Consider the following 20,616-nt stretch of genomic DNA (forward strand, 5'->3'; position numbering starts at 1 on the left):
TCTCAGACATCTCTCTAATTTATACATGACAGAAATAGAGCAGCCGAAAGCATATTCAAGATAAAGTAATGACCCAAGCTCAATTAAAAGTAGCTAAAAAATAAAGAAAAATAAAAAAAAATAAAGCCTTTCCTGAAGGCCAGCTGTACATCAGGGCACAGTGCACCTTGATGCAACTGCAATGTGTAGCCACAATGTGCCTGAAATTAATGCTCTGTTACTAAAACTGCAGCTTATCATACAAACTCTGCATTGCATAATGTAATAAATTGCATAATGTAATAAATTGTAATAAATATTGTATAAAGTATTACATTGTTGGTAAATGTATTATTACAATATCAGCTCAGACATTGTATTACATTTGTGGCCAAATTATGACAGTATTAGGTTCTACAGTCCAGGTGCTGTCCACAGCAGAACAGAATACAGAATAGAACACAAAGTGGATTTAGGATCTAGATATGAAGGTATGAATGGCTAAAATGGGACAGCGGTTGAGTTTTTACAAAAGTACACTGAAATGTATCCATCCATCAAAACTTTGCCTATATACCTGTAACTGAGTAAGTGTAACTAGGTACTACTTACCTCAAAGTCCTACAAAATCAGTGAACACTTGGTCTCTGTCTGCCTGTGAGAATTCTCCACCTCTTTACTGTGTTGTCTATGACAGCAGTTTAACCATCACTGCGCTGTCCATACAGGAAGTCACCATGCCTTAGCAGATACTTCATGCTTCCTTTAAGTGACGTTGTGGTTAAGGTGTGAAAGAAGATATGGGGGAGTGCAAGAAACTTTGTGCACTTTGTTCTTACTTTAAGACACTGCATTTGTGCAAATGTTAGCATAAAACAGTATCAGAGTAGAGTTAGAAACATATAAATGTATACAGGGATGCGGGAAGGTGTGATTGGAAATTATTATTGCCAAATTGCATCAAACCGAACGGGACATAGAGCTATAATGAGGTGAAAGATGTCAATATATACATCGAAATGACAAATCAGACCACTGATGCACATATCCTTACTCTGCTCTCTTGTTATGGACAAGCTGAAGATGTTGATGTATGGCGTAGTAACTGACTGTGTCACATCCACATTCAGGGGACGATCAGCTAATATGCCTTTTACGCTTCGCTCACCACAGGGCTGGGTGCACACTGACGCTTGAGCGATGCAGTGAAGCATCATCAAAACGCGCTCACTGTAGATTAGCGGCAAATCTGACACCATCCACTTGTATATGAAATTAAAACAAAAATGCTCTGGCTGTGGTCATGTGCCAAGAAAATAAAGACCCAGCAACAAAGAAAGAGGGTTCATGAATCTTTATTGTCTTGCCAATCAAAAGGCAAGTTCAATCATATTTAAATTCCAGGCATATATATATAAATTCTCTTCGGAACTGGACATTGTTTTAAAAGGGATGAAAAATACTTGGGTGGCCAACAATATACTTTAAAGGGTGGGGGAGGGGGGCCAAGTACAGCCTGTGCGTGGTTTAAGACTAAATTTATTTCAATTTAATTTTCTTTGTATAGCCTGTTTTACATTAGATACTGACTCTGGACGCATTGTGAACAAAGTACTCTGATCACTCAAACCGCATTTGGAGGTGGTCAGAGATGGATCTTGACCACATTTTCCACAAGCATAAACAGAGAGCACTTCCACTATCTGAATACAATTACATGAGTGGAAACGTGTCTGCCGAATGCAGACTAGCAAGTAAGAGGAGAAACAAGGAAACTGAAGATGGAGGATACGAGTAGCTGGATTCATCCCCAAATCAACAGCCTTCCTGCACTCTGGGCTGATGAACAAATACGTTGTAACAAAGAACAAAATACACAAAAGTGAAACGTAATTGACACAAGCAAGATTAAAACACACATATTCAGATTCCATATGTAAGATATGGTTTGTGACATATGTCTTTGACCCTTCCTTAAAGGTCTAACCAAGAACACATTATGATCAGGAGAGGGCGCTGTTCACTAAATCATTTACTGTTTACTCATCATGAAATCAATGCAGGGCGTTTTATACGTACCTCTGAAAGAAAGGGGTTTCGGTGCATCTTTTTAGTTTTTGGAAAATGCACATTTCACATGACTGCTACTGTTCATTTATTTGATTTATGCATTTAATGCTTTGGCTTTGGTAGAGACATATGCTGTATTCTTTAATGTATTGATTATAGTGGTACAAACCCGGTTTTATGACACTAATATCTAGAAACATTTTGGAACCTTCAGAAGATAATGTTCAGAAGAAAGTAAACATTATATACATTATACTTTAAACATTAAACCCTTCCATACCTCACCTACCTATCTTACCCCAATTCTGTAAACTTTTCTCCAGTATATAAGTGTAAATTACGTATAAATCATATCTCTTGTCCCCCTGAGAAATGCCTGTAGTGTTTAACTGCATAGTATTTTAATTGATTCAGTCATTTATACATTGTATGAAGTATATAACTAAAGCACAACTGCCCAATCTTATCCATAAAGAGCTGGTGTGACTGCAGATTTTCATAAGAACCAAGCAGGAGCTCAGCTCAGTTGGTTAAAGACTGAGAGTGAGAGACTGAGACTCTAAACTTGCCTCAGTCAGAGAGCCTCCTCGGGGGGAGACGGCAATCCTTGGTGTGAAAAATGTACCAGAGTGAGATTAGGGAGACCAGAGGCTCTGAGTAGATGAATAGGAGAAAAAGAGGAAATACCTGAGTGCCCTCAACAAGCTGCTGTTTCGTGGACGTAGATATAACAATACAACAAACTATATGACAAACTGACTGTCTGATATTTTTTATCTTCAACATTTTGTAAGATATGTCCACTTTTAAACAATCCACAATGTGTATAATTTGAAAAAACAAAGATTTTGTAAGACAAATAACAGCAGATATTGCAACAGGCAGGGTTCATTTGTGGTCCAGTGCCAGCATCTCAGGAAAATTGGTTTCATGTCAAATTAGCTTTACTGACAGCAATTTTTATTGTTTTATACCAGAAAATGAGCTGAAGCAGGACAAAATAGCACACATTTAACTAACTGGGAAGCCAGCAAACATCCAAACTGTTTATTTTATTTCATAATCATCAGACATTCAAAGGTATGCGCAGGTTACATAACAGCTTGTAGCGCAAAGTAACTCAGAAAATGATCTCTAACAAGCCATAGCAGCAGCAGAACTGAACAGCTGTAGTTTGTAACTATTAGTATTTCAGTGTATTATAAATGCAGTGATCAACATGAACATGCTTGGTAACCACTAAACCAGCATCAGACCAGCATATAATGCATCATAAACAGCATGTTTTAGTATAATGGACTCTGAAAGGTTCATGACATACAAAACTAAGCTGCTACATAGCGCCCCACAAATCACTTTTTTAGGGATATACAGAGAAAACCTGTGTCACTATGGTGAGATATTTGAATTATCAGTCTATATAACCATAATAAGCCACCCAAAAGGAGTTAACCATTTAAAAACACACATAAACTGCATGGTGCAAGCAGAAAGGAGGAAGCAGTTGAATCTGTACTTCCACACTGCGGGAATAAAACAACAAGAGGAAGTGGCGAGACACCTTAGTGCTCACATTTGGCCAGCAACACTGTAGATTGACAGAGAAGCCATCCTTCCCAACTGGAGACCAGGAGCCAGATTTACAAAACTGTATTGAGGAAGGAAAATCTTCTTATTTCTTATTTTTTTATTTTCCAAAAAAACTTTTCAGAATTTGTTCATTTCCTTCTTAATGTGTCTCCTAATAATTGAAGGAATGTACTGCTCTGTAATGAGTTTAGTGCTGTGTTATATGTAATTATATGCAGTATTATGTGTGCCGGTACTGTGATTGTATTTAGAACCTTCTGTTCTGCCTGTTTTTGTTTATCCCTACATGGTCATGTCTGTCACACCTGTCACTTGTCGTGCATAGTCTGAGCCTAATCTTGGCATCAGTCCAGCTGTAAAACTGCGTCAGTCCATTGTTTTAGGTATCTGGGACCTGTGCGCAAGAAAGAAACTTCAATTCTCCAGACATACGGCTCCCTGGATTGTGACGGGATTTGAATTCTTTAGAATAATTATAAAAACAAGCTATATTCTGTTACAAGTTATATTATTTTCTTAACTTTCTGACAGTCTCACACTCGTCTTAGATTTTGTTTTGCCCTTATTTTGCTGTCCTCGGGTATCGATGTGATTAAACTGAATAACTAGTTAACAAGAATGTGGCATGAATTCTGGTAACCTGTAAAATGTAACATGATATTGATAGTCTACATGACAAATAACCTACATAGCCTACATACAAAAACCTTTGTTATAATTTTCCTTAAGCAAATATTTGACTTTTTTTTTTTTTTTTGGGGGGGGGGGGGGTGGGGGGGGGGCTCATTCACCAAGTTTTTTCTTAAATTTGTTCTTGAGAAAGGTCCTAAGAAAAAGTTATTATTATATATGTTGATGAATGAAAACTAGTGTTTTGTTTCCTCATCTTAAAAATTAATATAGTTTCTGCTATTCACTTAAAAACGTTTCTCACAAATTCCACGTCGTGAATCACCACAGGGAAAATCAGCCCAGGTTGATACACTTTCAGATCCAGCACCTCTGAACCCAGTTATAACACAGTCCTCCTTTTCTTTAAAATCATTGGGCTCCCCCGTCCACCAGAACCTGAAACACAATAATGAAAGTCTTCACTTTTTCACATAAACATCTTCAGTGAGCGGATAAGTGCTGCATGAGCAGAGTTCAGTTCAGTAGTGTCTTACCCAGTGGTCAGTGTTGTGTTGTCCACCCATTTCCAGGTCCCCTCTGTTTCAATGTCCGTCAGACCAATCCAAGCTTCAGTGCTACCAACTGTTTTGTTGATAAACTCCTGTGATTGTGGTAGCAAAGTAAAAAAAAAACAGTTAAGGAGCAGATTTACAAATATTTTGCATGTTTTAAAGATAAAAAGTTTACTAAATAGGCGCAGCCGCTCTTTAGGGCCTGTAAAAGGATGATATCGATGGTTGCTGCTCTCTTGTGCTTTTGGCTCATTGTAGATGCATTTATAGGGCTTTCCCTCTCACAGTTCACAATACTGGGAGGAGATTATTCTAATACCTATTCTGATTTACCAAAATTGATAATAAATACTGACTGTGGCTTTATTATTTAGTAACTATTTTTGGTGTTAACACTGTTCTCGTTGTTGCTGAGAGACAGAGAAAAGAAGGTTTACAGGACACATTCATTCATATTACACATCTATTTATGACTGAAAATGACTTTTTCTGAAAGCCGTTTCATATTATTCTAAATTTGATGAAGGAAATTTAAAATTTCACTTTACTAAAACAGTGTTTTAAACACTGTGGCTTCTGGTACAAAAACGTCAGTTATGGTTTGATGCACTGCATGTAGCTCAGATGACACATTCATCATAATTAGACAAGGATTTTACAGTATCACACAATTTCTAAATACACTGGGAACAGAACTCACATTTTGTATTTATTACATGGAAATAATGTCTTATTTTCTCAAAATAATGATTAATATATCAAAATAATCACATTTTCTCAAACAGTAGTAAATTGTTCTTTGTTTATCAGTCATTATTTTGATTTACTAAATCAAAATCTTGAAAAAAAAGAAAAAAGTCTTTTAAAGGTGCTGCACTACCTTTTACACACTATTTAGTGATGTAGTATGCAGTTTCTACTTTTTGTCCTACCGCACAACAACAGGCTTCCATATAAAATGTCTGTGAGTCAAATGTGTTCACTTACATTAAAGTTCTTAGTAGATAAGCCACTTAAGTAAATCTGGCCCTAAGAGTGCTTCATTATTGGTAACACTTTACTTAAACCCTGCTACATAACATTGACCTTACCACGTTCACATGACAGGATATGTCCAGTAATGTAACAGTGCCATGGTACCATTACAAGTAATCATCAAGACGGATGTTTGATATCATGATGGCCAACTAGAATACAGAGCAAAAAGTAGCTTATGTAGCAGGGCTACTTCGTTATCCTTGTCTGTCTCAGTCTCTTTCTCTCCTCGTCTCACTAACACGTCATCTCACCTGTTCTTCCCTGTTGTTTATGATCACCAGGTCTGCTCCTCTCTGTCTGCAGAACTGTCTGCTCTCACTCCAGATCTTCAATCCAGTAGTGATGTAGTAAAAACTGGAGTTGAAGTATCTCCATCCTTGTTTGGAGGATAAGCATAAAGATGAACACATGCTTGAGTAAATGCTGAACTCAGTGTTATCATGTCTTCTGATAAACTACTGGTATTTTCATGCTTCTTTATAGAAGGTTTGACCTCCATCTCAACCCTTGTTTTCAGGACTGCACTGTCATTCAGTCTTGTTGTTCTCACTAATTGATTCATTACAAATAACAAATTAGAATTGTTTGAGGCCTGTTCAACTGCTCTGGTTCTCCTGGCTCATTTCTTGTTTAGTCTAACAGGATACACCAATTTGGTATATATATAACCTTGTGTCTCGATTTTTATTGTCGTACTTGAAAACACCAGCTGACCTTTGCCTTGTGTCAAAATTTCATGATGAATTTAACAAAGGTTTTCTGTAAAGTGAATTTATGAAATACTGGTCCACAAATATTCACTTACCAAGTTGCAAAATCCACTTCTGAAGTCTGTCTCTCTCTCTTGTCAAAGAAGTTTTACTGGTCTGCAACTGGTCTCTCTCCATAGTTAGGTTGGTATTGTTGGTCTGTAACTGGTCTCTCTCTACAGTCAGATTGGTGTAACTGGTTTGTAACCAGTCTCTCTCTGTAGTCAGGTTGGTGTACCTGGTCTTTAACTGGTCTCTCTCTACAGTCAGGTTGTCAAACTCAATGAGCAGCACTGTGATTGCAGCCAACACAATAACACACAGCAGCCCCAGACACACTGCAGCCAGTTTGTAATATCTGATATCTACAGCGTCTCCTCCTAGGGAAGAATGGACACACATATATATTTGCTTTAGTCTCATTTTTAATACCCATAATAGACATTTTGGCCTGGACAGCCTGATCACCAAACTAAGAGATTACAAAAGTGTTTCACCTGGATTCTCTCATTTCCTATCTCATTGTGACTAACAATATTAGGCCACACAAACATACTTCCTAATTATTTAAAAATATTTTTATACATAGACCTGGTAACACAATGTCTCAATGCAGACTGAGGTAGATGATGCAATGGTGACTTTATAAATCAGCAATTAATCCATATAGATAGATTTTTTATTTGATTTAATTGATTCTGTCAGTTAACTCTTTACTGAAGGCCAGCATTTGTAACCATGGCCATTAATATGGAGTTTCCATTTGCAGCTATAACAGCCTCCATTCTTCTGGTAACGTTTTCCACAAGATTGTGGAGTTTGTCTGTGGGAATTTGAGCCCATCAGGTTAAAGAGCATTTGTGAGGTCAGAGGTCTGTTCATCCCAAAGGTGTTCAGTGGGTTGAGGTCAGGGCTCTGTGCAGGACACTTAAGAGTTTTCACAACAAACTCATCAAACCATGTCTTTATGGAGCTCACTTTGTGCAGTGGGGCACAATCATGCTGGAACAGGAAAGAGGCATATAGTTATCTAAAATGTCTTTCTATGCTGTAGCATTAATTTTACACTTCAATGAAACTAAGCAGCCCAAACCCTGAACAACAGCCCCAGACCATTATCCCTCCTCAACCAAACTTTACTGTTGGCAACATGCAGTCTGGTAGACAGGGTTCTTCTGGCATCTGTTAAACTCAGGTTCATCCATCAGACTGCCATATAGTGAAGCATGATTCATTCATCCAGAGGACACATTTCCAGTGCTTCAGTGTTCAGAGTTCAGTGGCAGTACACCACTCCAGTCTACACTACCCTTGCAAAAAAGTATACTTTAAGTTCATTTCATTAAGTAAACTTAAGTAAAGTTCAAGTATATTTTCCAAGTATACTTTATATAGTAAGTATACTAATATCAATGTACTGGTTGTATACTTGCAAGTGCACTTTTTCAACATTTCTTGGGAATAAATTGGCCTACTTTAGCTTACAAAAGTATACATTTAAGTATTCTTTAGGTGTAAGAGTAGAACACTTTGAGTACACAACTAGACCTTATCTTAATGTAATATTCATAGTTTACTACTTATAAAGTGCACTTTAAAGTATACTACTAGGTTTCTATTTAGGTAAGTTTAGGTAGGCAATTTAGCTAACTGAGTAGACTTTCAGTTAAATAATATGAACTCTACCAGTGGACTACACATACAAACATTCACAAGAAATACTCTGGATTAAGAATATATTTGTTTTCTTCAAACAAATGTTGTATTTGATGCCAAAATATAAGAACATAAATCGATATTCAAGTTTAAAACAAACACACACAGTGTTTAGGGAAATTTGACATTCGAATTTGTGACATGCAACCTGTCTGAAATCAGTTCCTGGCCGCCCACAGACAGATTGTTCCTCTCTAAAATTTACATAAAAGATCAGTTCCACAAATGTACTGAACACAAACTACAACCCAAATATACTTAAACTTTATGTATAAGGCAAGAATACCTCAATCAAAAGATGAATTATGAGTATAGGCTAAATATACTTAGACTTTTCTGTTTACTTGTCAGTATAGCCAAGTATACTTAAGTATACTTTTGTTAGTGTACATGTAAACTGAAAGCATATTCAATTATTTTTATACTAATAGCACACTTGAATTAACTTTTTTGTAAGGGTAGGCATTGCACATAGTGATCTTAGGCATGTGTAGCTGTTTGGCAAAGGAATCCCCTTTTCATGACGCTCCCGATGTACAGTTCTTGAGCTGATGTTGCTTTCAGGGGCAGTTTGGAACTCACAATTAAAGTCACTGAGCACTTGAGTATGTAGGTGTTGCATAGCCTTATGAATGTTGCCCTTCAGTGGTTTTACGAATATTAGTTCTGTAACTTGCTTTTACGATATATTTTTCTAATGGATTTTTTATTTTACAGATATTTTTGTCAGTCTTAGTTTTATGTAACAGTTGCTGGACACTTATTATTATTACCAATACTGGGCCTCTTAATGTAACAAATGTCACTAAAGGTGTTCCTCAGGGCTAAATCCTTGGACCAGTTTTATTCAATCTCTATAGTAATCACATTGCCACTTCCATTGTGAACTGCACAATGCACCTGTATGCAGATGACACTGTATTCTCTAGCTGTACATCAAGAAACACACTGGCTTTTGTTTATTTATAAAGCACTCATTGGAAAAAAATGCCATTGTATGTCACACCATGCTTACTGATGCAAAAATTACTGTTTGTTTCAATCTCCTTGAGGAGAAGCAGTCAGGCGCTTATATTAATTCAAAATATATACACATATATATCTTTTAAATAAGTGTGAAGAGGGAATTATCTAATCTTACCTGTGTGCTGAGTTTGTAGGTTGCTCTTTGTGTTGGTGTCCTCCACCTCTATGTTGGGCTTATGGCCTTTAATAGCATCTGCGCTCTCATAGATATCCACCACCCTCTCAACAAGCTCTCCTCTATCCAGCTTATCATTGTGATTTACACCATTAGGAACACTCTCAGACATCTCTAATCTATTATATAAGACTCAGTAAAACACTGAATAAGTGTCCACCTGTTTGTGGTTACCACAACACTTTAGGTGGACTTTGATAGCATGGTTTATCTACTGTGGTCAAATAAGGAAGTCATTATTGTGCTGCTGTCAAATAAAGAAGTCAGGAGTGTTTCACCTTTTTTTGACAATACAACAGGAATTTAAACCTCACTGAATAGATGCTCAGTGGCAGTGATGAGTGATATTTTATTTAGTCTAAGCCTTTCCATTTCATCATTTTGGAGGATTCTCTATGGATGTGAATTACTTTAAATGCATGTAATTTTAATGATAGGATCTCTACCAGTATGATTAGTGCAAGATACATGGGTTGCTCCTGTAAAACCAGCTCCAGTGGCAATTTTAGGACTGTATACATGGGGTAGCCATTGGGTGGCCATAGCAACTTTAGGGGGTCCAAAATCAAAAAAAAAACCCAAAAATACATGTAATTATCAAAAATGGCCCAGAAAACAAGATGAAGTCCTATTGCATCTGCTTCAAATACATCTCAAGTGTCATAATTGCTATACCTTGAACGATTCAGATTAACTGACCTTTAGTCTGACAGCAGCAAGTTAGCTTTGTCTTTACTCACAACTAAAGTTTCAGTAACTTAAACAGTATAATACGGCCGAAAATGGCCAGGTGATGTTCTTAAAATGTTGGTCAATATAGTGAGAGGAATCACTTGAACTTCAACCGGCTACTCTCAACAATGGCTACTCCTGTCAACTCACCAACTGCCAAGGCAAGGCACAGTTGAACTTCAACAACCTCATTTACTACTGAAGTGCATTTGCCACTGTAGTGAACTTGGCTGTTTTTAATTCTTGAAATGATCAAGACTTTTTGGGCAAAGTTAAATCTTTGGCTTAAGATACAAAGAGCAATCCACAGGCACCAGGATGTCTGCTGAATATCTGAGTATGGCCCCCAGAGTGCTCCAAGGACACTGTCCCAACCCCCTCAGATAGGGAGACTTACCTCAGAACATCTTTCCTCTCAACTGGCCCAGTAGGTCTGGAGACATTTTGGACTTAACAACAGTAAATTCTGGACACAAACTAAGTTTTATGACTTTTGGAAATTTTCACACACACACACACACACACACACACACACACACACCCACACACACACACACACACACGTACTCCTCTTCCTGCAGAGGAAGGCATCTGGCTCAAGCATCGAGATTGAATACACCCCAGACCCTGAGATTACAATACAAATGCCCCCTTTTGGGCAGGTAGTACATTCCTCAGCAGTTGTAATAAAAATATTAGGTCTTTCCAGAGACTAAATCTTAAGAACCCAGCTTAATTTCTCCTGTTCTCTGGCGAATTCTTGGCATATGGCCTATAAAGACACTTCAATGTTATCAAATGCTAAATCAAATGACTCTCCTTTCTTAATTGAACTGTGGAAAGTAACTCTGTTAAAGTGTCAAAGTGTAAGGTGGTTAATATTTGGCATTTGATGAAAGAAGGAAGGAAAGATCATAGAAAACAGTACTTGCAATTCCAGTCAATGCTTTTTTCCCCTTTACTTTACTTCCCACTTGCAAAAGTGTATCATACAAGAATGATATTTACAAAGAAAGAGTGAGAACCATGATACATTGAGCTATCAATTGCTAGGATGCTAGGAATCAATAATGCTCAGGTTGAGCATGGAGTTAAGACATAAGATTCCACTAACAACTGACTAAGTATGAACACTGACTTGTGTGATCCAACCAACTGCAAAGGTGGTCTGAGGACAGTGCCAAAGAAATGACACCAATAAACCAAAAGCTAACCTGCCTAACCAGGTCTGATCCTGGGTGGCACTGATGAAACCACTACCGTGTATGTATAGACACGCCCAAAATTGCCTGTCCACACATCACGCAGGAGGGAGAGAAGTGGGAGAAAACAAGGGAGGGAACAACAAAGTGAGACAACCATTTACTGGCTACATTTTCAAGTCCGTCAAGTAGCACAGCATAAAATTATTGCTGACACCATAAAAGTCTCAGGCACGCTAAATAGTCCCACACACAATTCCTCTCAGGTAGGTCCTTTTACTTGCCAAGATCTGGCCCTCAGCAGACCGTAGCGACTCGGGTTGGTGGACAGAAGAGCGCAGCCAAGCATTAACAACATCCTCACTGGTCCATCACATACCTGTATAGTAGTTCTGTGGAGTGAAAAAGGGGAGAGAGAGAGAGAGAGAGAGAGAGAGAGAGAGAGAGAGAGAAAGAAAGAAAGAAGGAAAGAAAGAACAGAAACACCGAAACAAAACCTACGTGCATCACAGGCACATAACATCTTCTTTTGAGTCTTGGTGTGCTTTTCATCCTTTTAGAAGTACAATTGTGTAAGTAAAGCTTGTTACTTCTATGACTATTCATGGAAAATGCCATAGTTCAAGCATAATAGAGGTTCTGCCATAGATAACATACTCAACTTCTCTGTACTCCATACTGTGTATCTTCTTTTTCATTTAAGCATTGTTTAGAAATGTTATAGTGTTGATGAACACTAACTTTAGAACTATGTTCTTTTTTAGTAAATCTCATTTCCTTTTCTTAGTATCATGTTCTTTTAGAAGAAGTAGGATTGTTAGAGGTTTCAAGTAGCTTAATTTAACCATTGTGTGAAATTAGAGTACTTTGGATATAATAATCTGTAAGGTCAATAGTTTGCTTGTAATAGTTACAATTGAATCAGTAATAATGTTTACATATGAAACTGCATGCGTAATGTTCTTTTACTTAATGATACACAACCATCCTCAGAAGTCTTTGTATGTGAAGTTGTTTAATGTTTACATATTCATTAGAAATTGAGTGGTAAAACCCTTTTCCCCACCCTAGATCCGCACACAAGAGGTCTCTATTATAAGCACAGACACAGATGGAAGGAGAGATGACACGTTACCATGAAGAAATGACAAAAAGAAGCTCTCTCTCTGTGCCCTTAAAAATCTGCTGATTTTAGATTTTAGTTTTATTCTGTTTCATGTCTCAGTTCATCAAGTCTTTGTTCAGTTAATTTTGTTTTCACTCACTCAGTAACCTTGAAGAAGTGTTGGTAACTGCTAGAATCAGTGTTTGCATAGTCAAGCTGCGTTTGTTTTAAGTCTTGTTGATTCTCGTTCAAAGTTTGATTGGCCAACAATAGGTCGTTGCAAAATCTGCGAGCATAGTTTAAGAATTATGGACACAAGTAAACCAGTGCACTGCAAGCCATTATGAAAGTTGGCTTTAGCGGCCTGTTGTTGAACTGCAGCCTGCTGTCACCAGCCAGCCATGGCAAAAGAACCGAAGAGACACTGCCATTTTTGCGAGAGGCCAACATGAGCCAGCTGGTAGCCTGACTCACCCAGCAAGGTCCGGTAAGAAGCGACGCTATCAGGGTTAACCACTTCCACAGCATCGCCTCATCAGGCCTCTTCAACTTCAAGGCTGTAAGGCTTACACTATCACTTCTCCAGCTATATGGTCCAGTCCCGGCTGTGTTACTCTGTCCCCCCTTTCACCTAAATGTCGGTAAATTTAGGTTAGTCGTTACACAAGCATTGATATTCTATTCTGTGTACTGCTCAAACACCATAAAATAAATAGTTCCAAGTCTCAGCTAATTACAGTATGTATATCCAGAGAATCTCACATTGCTAGTTTCTCTGCATATCCATTAATCTAGTGCTTACATACCTTTATCAATAAATGACCCTTTATTAAAGTTATCACTTGTTTCATTGGGTTTCACAATCTGATCAATAGATCCCTGTCCACAGGAAAACCCTAACCTGAGATGAACCTAAAGTAGGTTGTTTTATGGTAAGTGTGGAATAGGCAAGTAAGTGGCCTTCTCCCACTACACCACTGACTACATCCTTTGAAAAGTCTTGGAAACAAATAGTGCTGATGCTATTACTTTTCTCTAAGTCTTATTCTACCACAATGTAAAAGAGACAGGAGGAGGGGGTGGAGACAAAATGAAGATTCTATCAGACACCCTCATACAGAGACACATATATGTGTATTTATTTTATTACAAAAGACTGTTTACCAAAGTACTCTTTGTACATCTTTGACAAGTTAGAAAAATTAATCAAGGTTGCAATTTACCAACAACACATTCTATTAAGAACAATCCATATCAGTTATTCCAGGAAAAAAGGCAAATCTCACTCCCAGGCTCTACATATACTTAGCATGACGTGAAGAGCAAGTAGCATGTTTGCTCATTCATAATGCTTGTGAGGCATGGTAGTGTTTTTATCTCATTTAAATTTAATGGTAGTGATTCATGACAGGATATAATCTCATAAAAAATAACATCTGAACTGCTCTGATGGTAATTCTCCCAGTAAAAAAACTGATGTACAAAGTTTCTAGTATGTGTAGTACACGAGGAGAAAAACATACCCAGCTGTCACCTTGTCTTAAGATGTCTTGACAGTATTTATGAGACGTCTTGAGACCTTTTTTAATGCCAAGACATCTCAAGAACGTCTTAAGACATATGAGTGAAGACACTGTCTTTGTCTTGAGACATGAAAGTTAACGTCTTAAGACAAAGAAGTAATTATTTTGTGTGTCTTGAAGACGAGGCATGGCTTAAGACATCACTTTGTCTTAAGACACAGAGATGTTGTGTCTTAAGACAGTTCAGTTGAGTCCAAAGAGTGGTCCATTACAAAAAGTCCTGTGGTATGAGTGTGGTATTCCTGTGGTACTGCCAAACTTACAATACAAAATTACAATTGAGGATTACCAGGATTACCACAGCACTGCCTAATGTAAAATATAATGAGAATATAACTATATAAGAGAGAATATAAGTATGTCCTCAAGAAACAGCCTGCTGTAATGTTATGGTTTTGTGTGATATTACTAAAAGAACATTCACTAAGGTTTTACTTGCTGTACTTTTGTGATTCTTTTTTTTTTTTGGTATGTTTGTTTTTTGATTATTGCAGAAATGTGTTTACAGTAGCAAAACAGCAAAAGAAAAAATCAATTCTTAAATCATTTACTTTACCTTAAAATGTTTAAACTCGTTTCCTTATATCATTGAAGTTCATGGAAGAATAACTTTGGCAGAATAACTTTGGAATAACTTTCCACTGGTAAATGTTACAATCACAGTCAGTCACAGCCTTTTGCTCATTTGCAGAAAACATGCTATGATTAACACAACATTGATCTATTTTCAAATGTACAATTGTAACCAGAGACAACAAGCTGGGAACCAAGATAAAACAACTTTGAACTAATAGGAAGTAAATGTACTTAACAGCTAACCTGGGTACTTTAGAGATGGTTCACTCTCTTCAACATCTACACTTCTGTTTATTTTCTTAAGCAGATCAGGGCTGCCCAAAGTTTGACCATTAGGACTTTTAATTTGGCCCAACAGAAAGAGAGAACAAACTTTTTTATATACTATGTATAACCTTTAAAATTATTTTTTCCAGGTATTTGGAAAACACAAACAATAATAAACAAATGTATTTGAGTAGTAATATAAAGACCTGTATTGTTTCACCATGTAAAATTACATAATAAACAGATTTTTGTTTAAATGTCCAACTTCATACTTTGACTTTAATGTTTTAAGACATGGCCTCCAGTGATGCTTTGTATAATAATCCTGTACAGCTGTCTCATGTATTTCAAGAGTTTGCACTTTTCTATTCTGTGTCTAGATTAAAACAAACAAACAAACAAAAACAGAACAGCACAGTTCATTAAGTAGAGCAGAGAGACGCAAACTGGAAAAAGCTCTATGGGAGGACAAACAAAAGACTGGTGGGAGTTTCAGACCAATTAGAGCGCTTCAAGAACTCTTCAAACGTCTGGTTCTTGTCACTGCCACTGTGAACAACTCTGACTCTGTATGTTTTTCCACAATGGAACATTTCGTATCAGACAACTTTTTTGCATCTTAATGATGAAATTGTGCTTAAAAATTGTGTAATTCTCCTTTAACACAACTTTTAACAGATACAGATATCAGTACTAAGCTCACACCCACCTCAACTGCAAATGATCATTTCTGTTACGTGTTGACTGAGGATGTTACATGTTAGAGGATGAAAACAATAGAATTGTGAATTATCTAATCAACTTTGTTGTTTTCAATCCTTCCAAAGGAACATCCTCTCTTTGGGCCTCATCCAGTATGGTGGCAGTCCATATCATTCTCAACACTCAACTGTGCTCCTACCCAAATGTCCTCATCCTGATGCTTCTTTCATTACACTGAACATCACTGTCTGAACATTAGCTATGCATGTGAGCTGAGTGCCACGCTGGAGTTCATGCATAGGTATTATTTAAAGCCTTGTCACATTTCTTTGTGCACTAAATGCCCGAGTTGATTTTAGATGAATAAACGTATGTATACTGTACATTATATTCTACTTATAAAGGGAATATATAATGCTTTCCCTTTCATTTATTGTGTTATGTAGCTTTTTGTGCATGTACGATACAAAGCTGAAAGTATCTGCCAGAGGGAGAAACTCTCCCTCTGTCAAATAAACCACTTTTCTCAGCTGCCTGAGGGCTGGAGTTTCCCAGCCCTTTTCCTTTGTTACAAGATGATGTAATCCTGTATCACAATCCTTATTGCCCACCTACCAGCGAGCTTGGCATGCCCTCACACAACGCAACGCATCTGCCAGAGGCCGTGTATTGGCGAACCACTCTGGCACTTGATCAGTCAGAACCAAGTGAGCGAGCTGACTAATCAGAGCGTACTGGGCTCATCAGGAAGGAGGGGCTTAAAGACACAGGAGCTCTAACAGAGCATATCAGACAGAGGGTGAGTAGACATTTACAGTGTGAGAAAAATAATGTGTTTCTGCAACACTGAAGCATGTAAATATATTATTAGTAGACCACAAAAAGAAAATTATGAACATTGGAAATTAGCATAATAGGTCCCCTTTAAATTTAGCCTGTTTGTCTATGCAGATCCAAAAGTGATTTCAAATTTATTGTCTTAAAATTTGTTTTTCAACAGATGCATTTTCCTCATATCTCTGACAAAGAAGACCAACACTGAGAAAAAACAGAGGAAGAAGCGATGGGCTGTGAATCTGACAGTTCTCTCACTCATCACGGATTTAACTCTAAAAGGAGAGATCGGTAACATTAGCAGTGTGATATAATTAATGTTAGTGTTCAGGCATTATGGCATGGACATATGCACATTGAGTTATGTGTCCTGTTTCCTGTGTCCATGTATGTCCACATAAAATGTCCACAGCTTGGCTCTATTCCAGCTCCCAGCATATCTGAGTCTGGTATTAATTGTTTGACAGCTGATCATTATCTGGCTCAGGTATGTTAGGAGTGCTGCTGGGGTTCAGACCTCTGTATTAGTCTGTTGGTCAGTTTTTCTTTTTAATCCATATGAATTTGTCTTAAAACATTTATAATTGTTCATAGTACTATGTTGCTAATAACTTTAGCATAACTTATATACGGAATAACAGCAGACCTTAAAATCAGATTCATTGTTCGGAACTGTGTATTTATTGCAGTATATTTCAAATTTCTACACAAAGTCAGTTAACATGTTTTTCCCCGTCTGTAGAACATATCAAGTGTGATGACGCTATTGTACTGTGCATATACACAGTTGTAAAACAATAAACAATAACTGTAATCTATATTTTTTGAAAGCTATGTGGGTGCTTTTTCATGGGCTATGCTTTGGATTGCAGAGTAAATTATTCGAATGTAGAAGTATTCTGAATTTTTAACAGATTAACAAGGAAATACAAAACTGTAAAATAGTGATTTTCCATACCCCTTTAAATTACATTACTGTAATTTATGCATACTTATTATTGTTCTTGTTCTCCTTCTTCTTATTATTATTTTAAAAGTTGATAAAATGATACCTTCATTAAAAAATGAAGCCTACAATTCAAATAATTCCTACAAGTAAAAATTGAATTTTAAGGATTTTAAAAAGATATTTTTATGCTTTTTATAATAAACTCAACATCTTCTGACAAAGAAACTTCATTTCTTTACCAAACTGTTCACTATTATTTAACAGCAACTCTTCCCTTCAAATTTTTAGCTGTGTTTCAGAGATTTTAGATTTTCTTCATTTTCCTTTCTGTACCTTTTGGCAGCCAACCGGAGCGCCACTTGTCAAGGGTCTTTAATACGTATGACCTCATGTATATGTGCATTTGGATTGGCTCCTGCCTAGGTCACAGATAAAAATACTGCAGTGTTAAAAAACGCCAGCATGCTAATCACCTCCATGGTAACTTTATGAATATCTTGTTTACCATGCTGCACATTTTGCACACTGTAAAAAGTGGCTCATCAGATCTACCTGAAAAAGTTACCACATGAAGTAATAAATAAATGAACTTTATCCAACCTTAATAAATACTTTGAATGAACAATTCTTTCAAATCAGTGTAATTGTTTAAGTTGAATAAAACTAATTCAATTGCTTGTTACCACATGAAGTAAATTTGAAGTAGATCTGATGTGCCACTTTTTACAGTGCATGGTGTAGCGCTGCTACCACCAAGTTTATGAATCTGGTCTAATTAACTGGTTTTACATAAAATTAGTACAGTGTTCATGATGAAATGTATATAATCTCAAGCAGATTCAGTTGAAAATTATCTTCTCACTGGCCCAAACAAACTGGAGATGACAGGGATAATCACCCCAGTTCCAAACAGGATCAGACCCTCCGCCAGTTGCAACACAGTCCTCATCTCCTACTTTACTGTTGGGTTCCCCACTTCAGAGTGTCCACTGTGTTTGGATATTGACTGGATATCCACTTCAGAGCATTAAGACTTAGTATCACCAGAGTACAGTTCAGTGATCTCTTACCCAGTGGTCAGTGCTGAGCCATCCACCCATGTCCACGTTCCTTCAGTGTCAGTGTCAGTCAGACAAATCCAGCCTTTGCCCATACTCTTAACAATGAATTCCTGTCATTGTTCCAAAATGTGAAATTACAAAATGCAATGCAATGAAATTACATGAATCCAGTACTGATCTGTGTGTCCATAGTTTTTACAGTCTGGCAGTAATAATTATAGGTTGAATGGTGTTCTGCAATTTAGCTCCCTCAGTAATAGTATTTTCATTCAAAGTGACCTGATGGTAATGATGTTTCAGTCGAGGCAATCTGTGATTTCACCAATTCTCTGCCTCAAAATATTTGATTATGTTCAGACAATGCTTAGTTTCTCACCGATTCTTCTCTGCTGCTTATGATTGCCAGGTCTGCTCCTTTCTCTCTGCAGAACTGCCTGCTCTCACCCCAGCTCTTACTCTCAGTAGTAATACATACTGGAGCAGAAATACTGCCATCCATCTTAAATAAAGGAAAACAATCAGTAAGTCATGAAACTTACCATAGTCAATGCAGCAAGAAATATTAAATTACTCTTGGTACTAAATACAGTATGTTAAAACATTCACCCAAATCTGAAAAGCTCTTTTAATGATCTTCTCTTTCTCCACTGAACTTGAACCACAGCAGGCCAATGGCAGCCAGCAGGAGAACACAGAGCAGCCCCAGACACACTGCAGCCACTGTGGAACATCTGCCTCCTGTGTTGTTACAATGTATTTATGAGAATAAATTAGAGCAAAGTTGCACCAAGTCAAACTTGAACTTAAAATAAACTGTGAAAAAATAAGGCCAGACCAAAGAAACACCATAGCAGCATCTTCAAACAAAGCAGTTTCTGAAAATTAAGAGGGAAAGTAATTAACAGAGAAGGACACTCAGTGTTTTTTTTTTCAGACTTACACAAGGAAAACAACTGGCAAAAAGAACCCAGAGCTTAACAAAGACTCAATACCTGCGAGATTACTGTTTACCAGCTTATCAGAGAGACATGCACATGTCAGCATAAACTCAAGACTAAGCAGTGAACTGTGGGAGAGCTTTCCTTAAGTAGATCATGCACAGCTGCACCTGATCAGCCTCATTCAGCTCATCCCGGTTCTTTGACTCCTCCTAGTGGTTGAAGGTGGCCTAGCAGAAGGTACACCGATCAGGCATAACATTATGACCACCTCCTTGTTTCTACACTCATTTTTCATTTTATCAGCTCCACTTACTATATAGATGCACATTGTAGTTCTACAATTACAGACTGTAGTCCATCTGTTTCTCTGCATACTTTATTAGCCCCCTTTTACTCTGTTCTTCAGTGGTCAGGACACTCACAGAGCAGGTACTATTTGGAAGGTGGACCATTCTCAGCACTGCAGTAACACTGACGTTGTGGTGGTGTGTTAGTGTGTGTTGTGCTGGTATGAGTGGATGAGACACAGCTGTGTGTGTGTATATATTTGTGTGTATATATATATATATATATATATATATATATATATATATATATTATACATATTTATATATAAATAAATATTTAATGCATCTATATAGTAAGTGGAGCTGATAAAATGAACAATGAGTGTAGAAACAAGGAAGTGGTCATAATGTTATGCCTAAACAGTGTATTTTTTTTTGTTTGTATGCAGAATGCCTTTGTAAAAGTTGGGCAAAAAGTGAAACTGAATTCACTGAAATTTGAATTCTGCAATTTAGATGTGAGTTTGATGTCTTCAATGAACTTCAAGTTCAATTGGTAGATAGCAATAATAGTTTTTTTACAGTGATAAGCAGTGGCAAACCATGACTCTTAAACCTCAGCCCTCTGACCCCTCTTCCCACGTCTGAGAAAAAAAAACAGCCTAGTTTACTGTTTCCTCTCCAAAAGCACTGCAAAAGTTAAGAAATAAAAATTTAAATGATAGTTCAGCTTTAGACATGCAACAAGCAAATAGCACAGAGAGCGTCATCACCTGAACAAAACGGTTAATTTCTTAAGCAATGTGTAAATGCTCCTTACAAATAATCACATCATCATACAAGCTCCGTG

At 37.2% G+C, this 20,616-nt stretch overlaps 1 protein-coding gene across 1 annotated transcript; it reads right to left on the reverse strand.

Moving 5' to 3' along the window:
* Positions 1 to 4,439: 4,439 nt before the first annotated feature.
* LOC118816484 (CD209 antigen-like protein C) lies at positions 4,440 to 9,690 on the reverse strand. Its single transcript, XM_036582888.1, has 5 exons — positions 9,468 to 9,690; positions 6,667 to 6,990; positions 6,113 to 6,237; positions 4,806 to 4,912; positions 4,440 to 4,707 (listed from the first exon to the last, which is right to left on the reverse strand). Exons 1-5 carry the CDS (start codon positions 9,637 to 9,639, stop codon positions 4,557 to 4,559), a joined length of 879 nt encoding a protein of 292 aa, XP_036438781.1. The 5' UTR covers positions 9,640 to 9,690; the 3' UTR covers positions 4,440 to 4,556.
* Positions 9,691 to 20,616: the final 10,926 nt, after the last annotated feature.

The sequence above is a fragment of the Colossoma macropomum genome, unplaced genomic scaffold (assembly GCF_904425465.1).
Source record: "Colossoma macropomum unplaced genomic scaffold, Colossoma_macropomum, whole genome shotgun sequence".
Taxonomy (NCBI): Eukaryota; Metazoa; Chordata; class Actinopteri; order Characiformes; family Serrasalmidae; genus Colossoma; species Colossoma macropomum.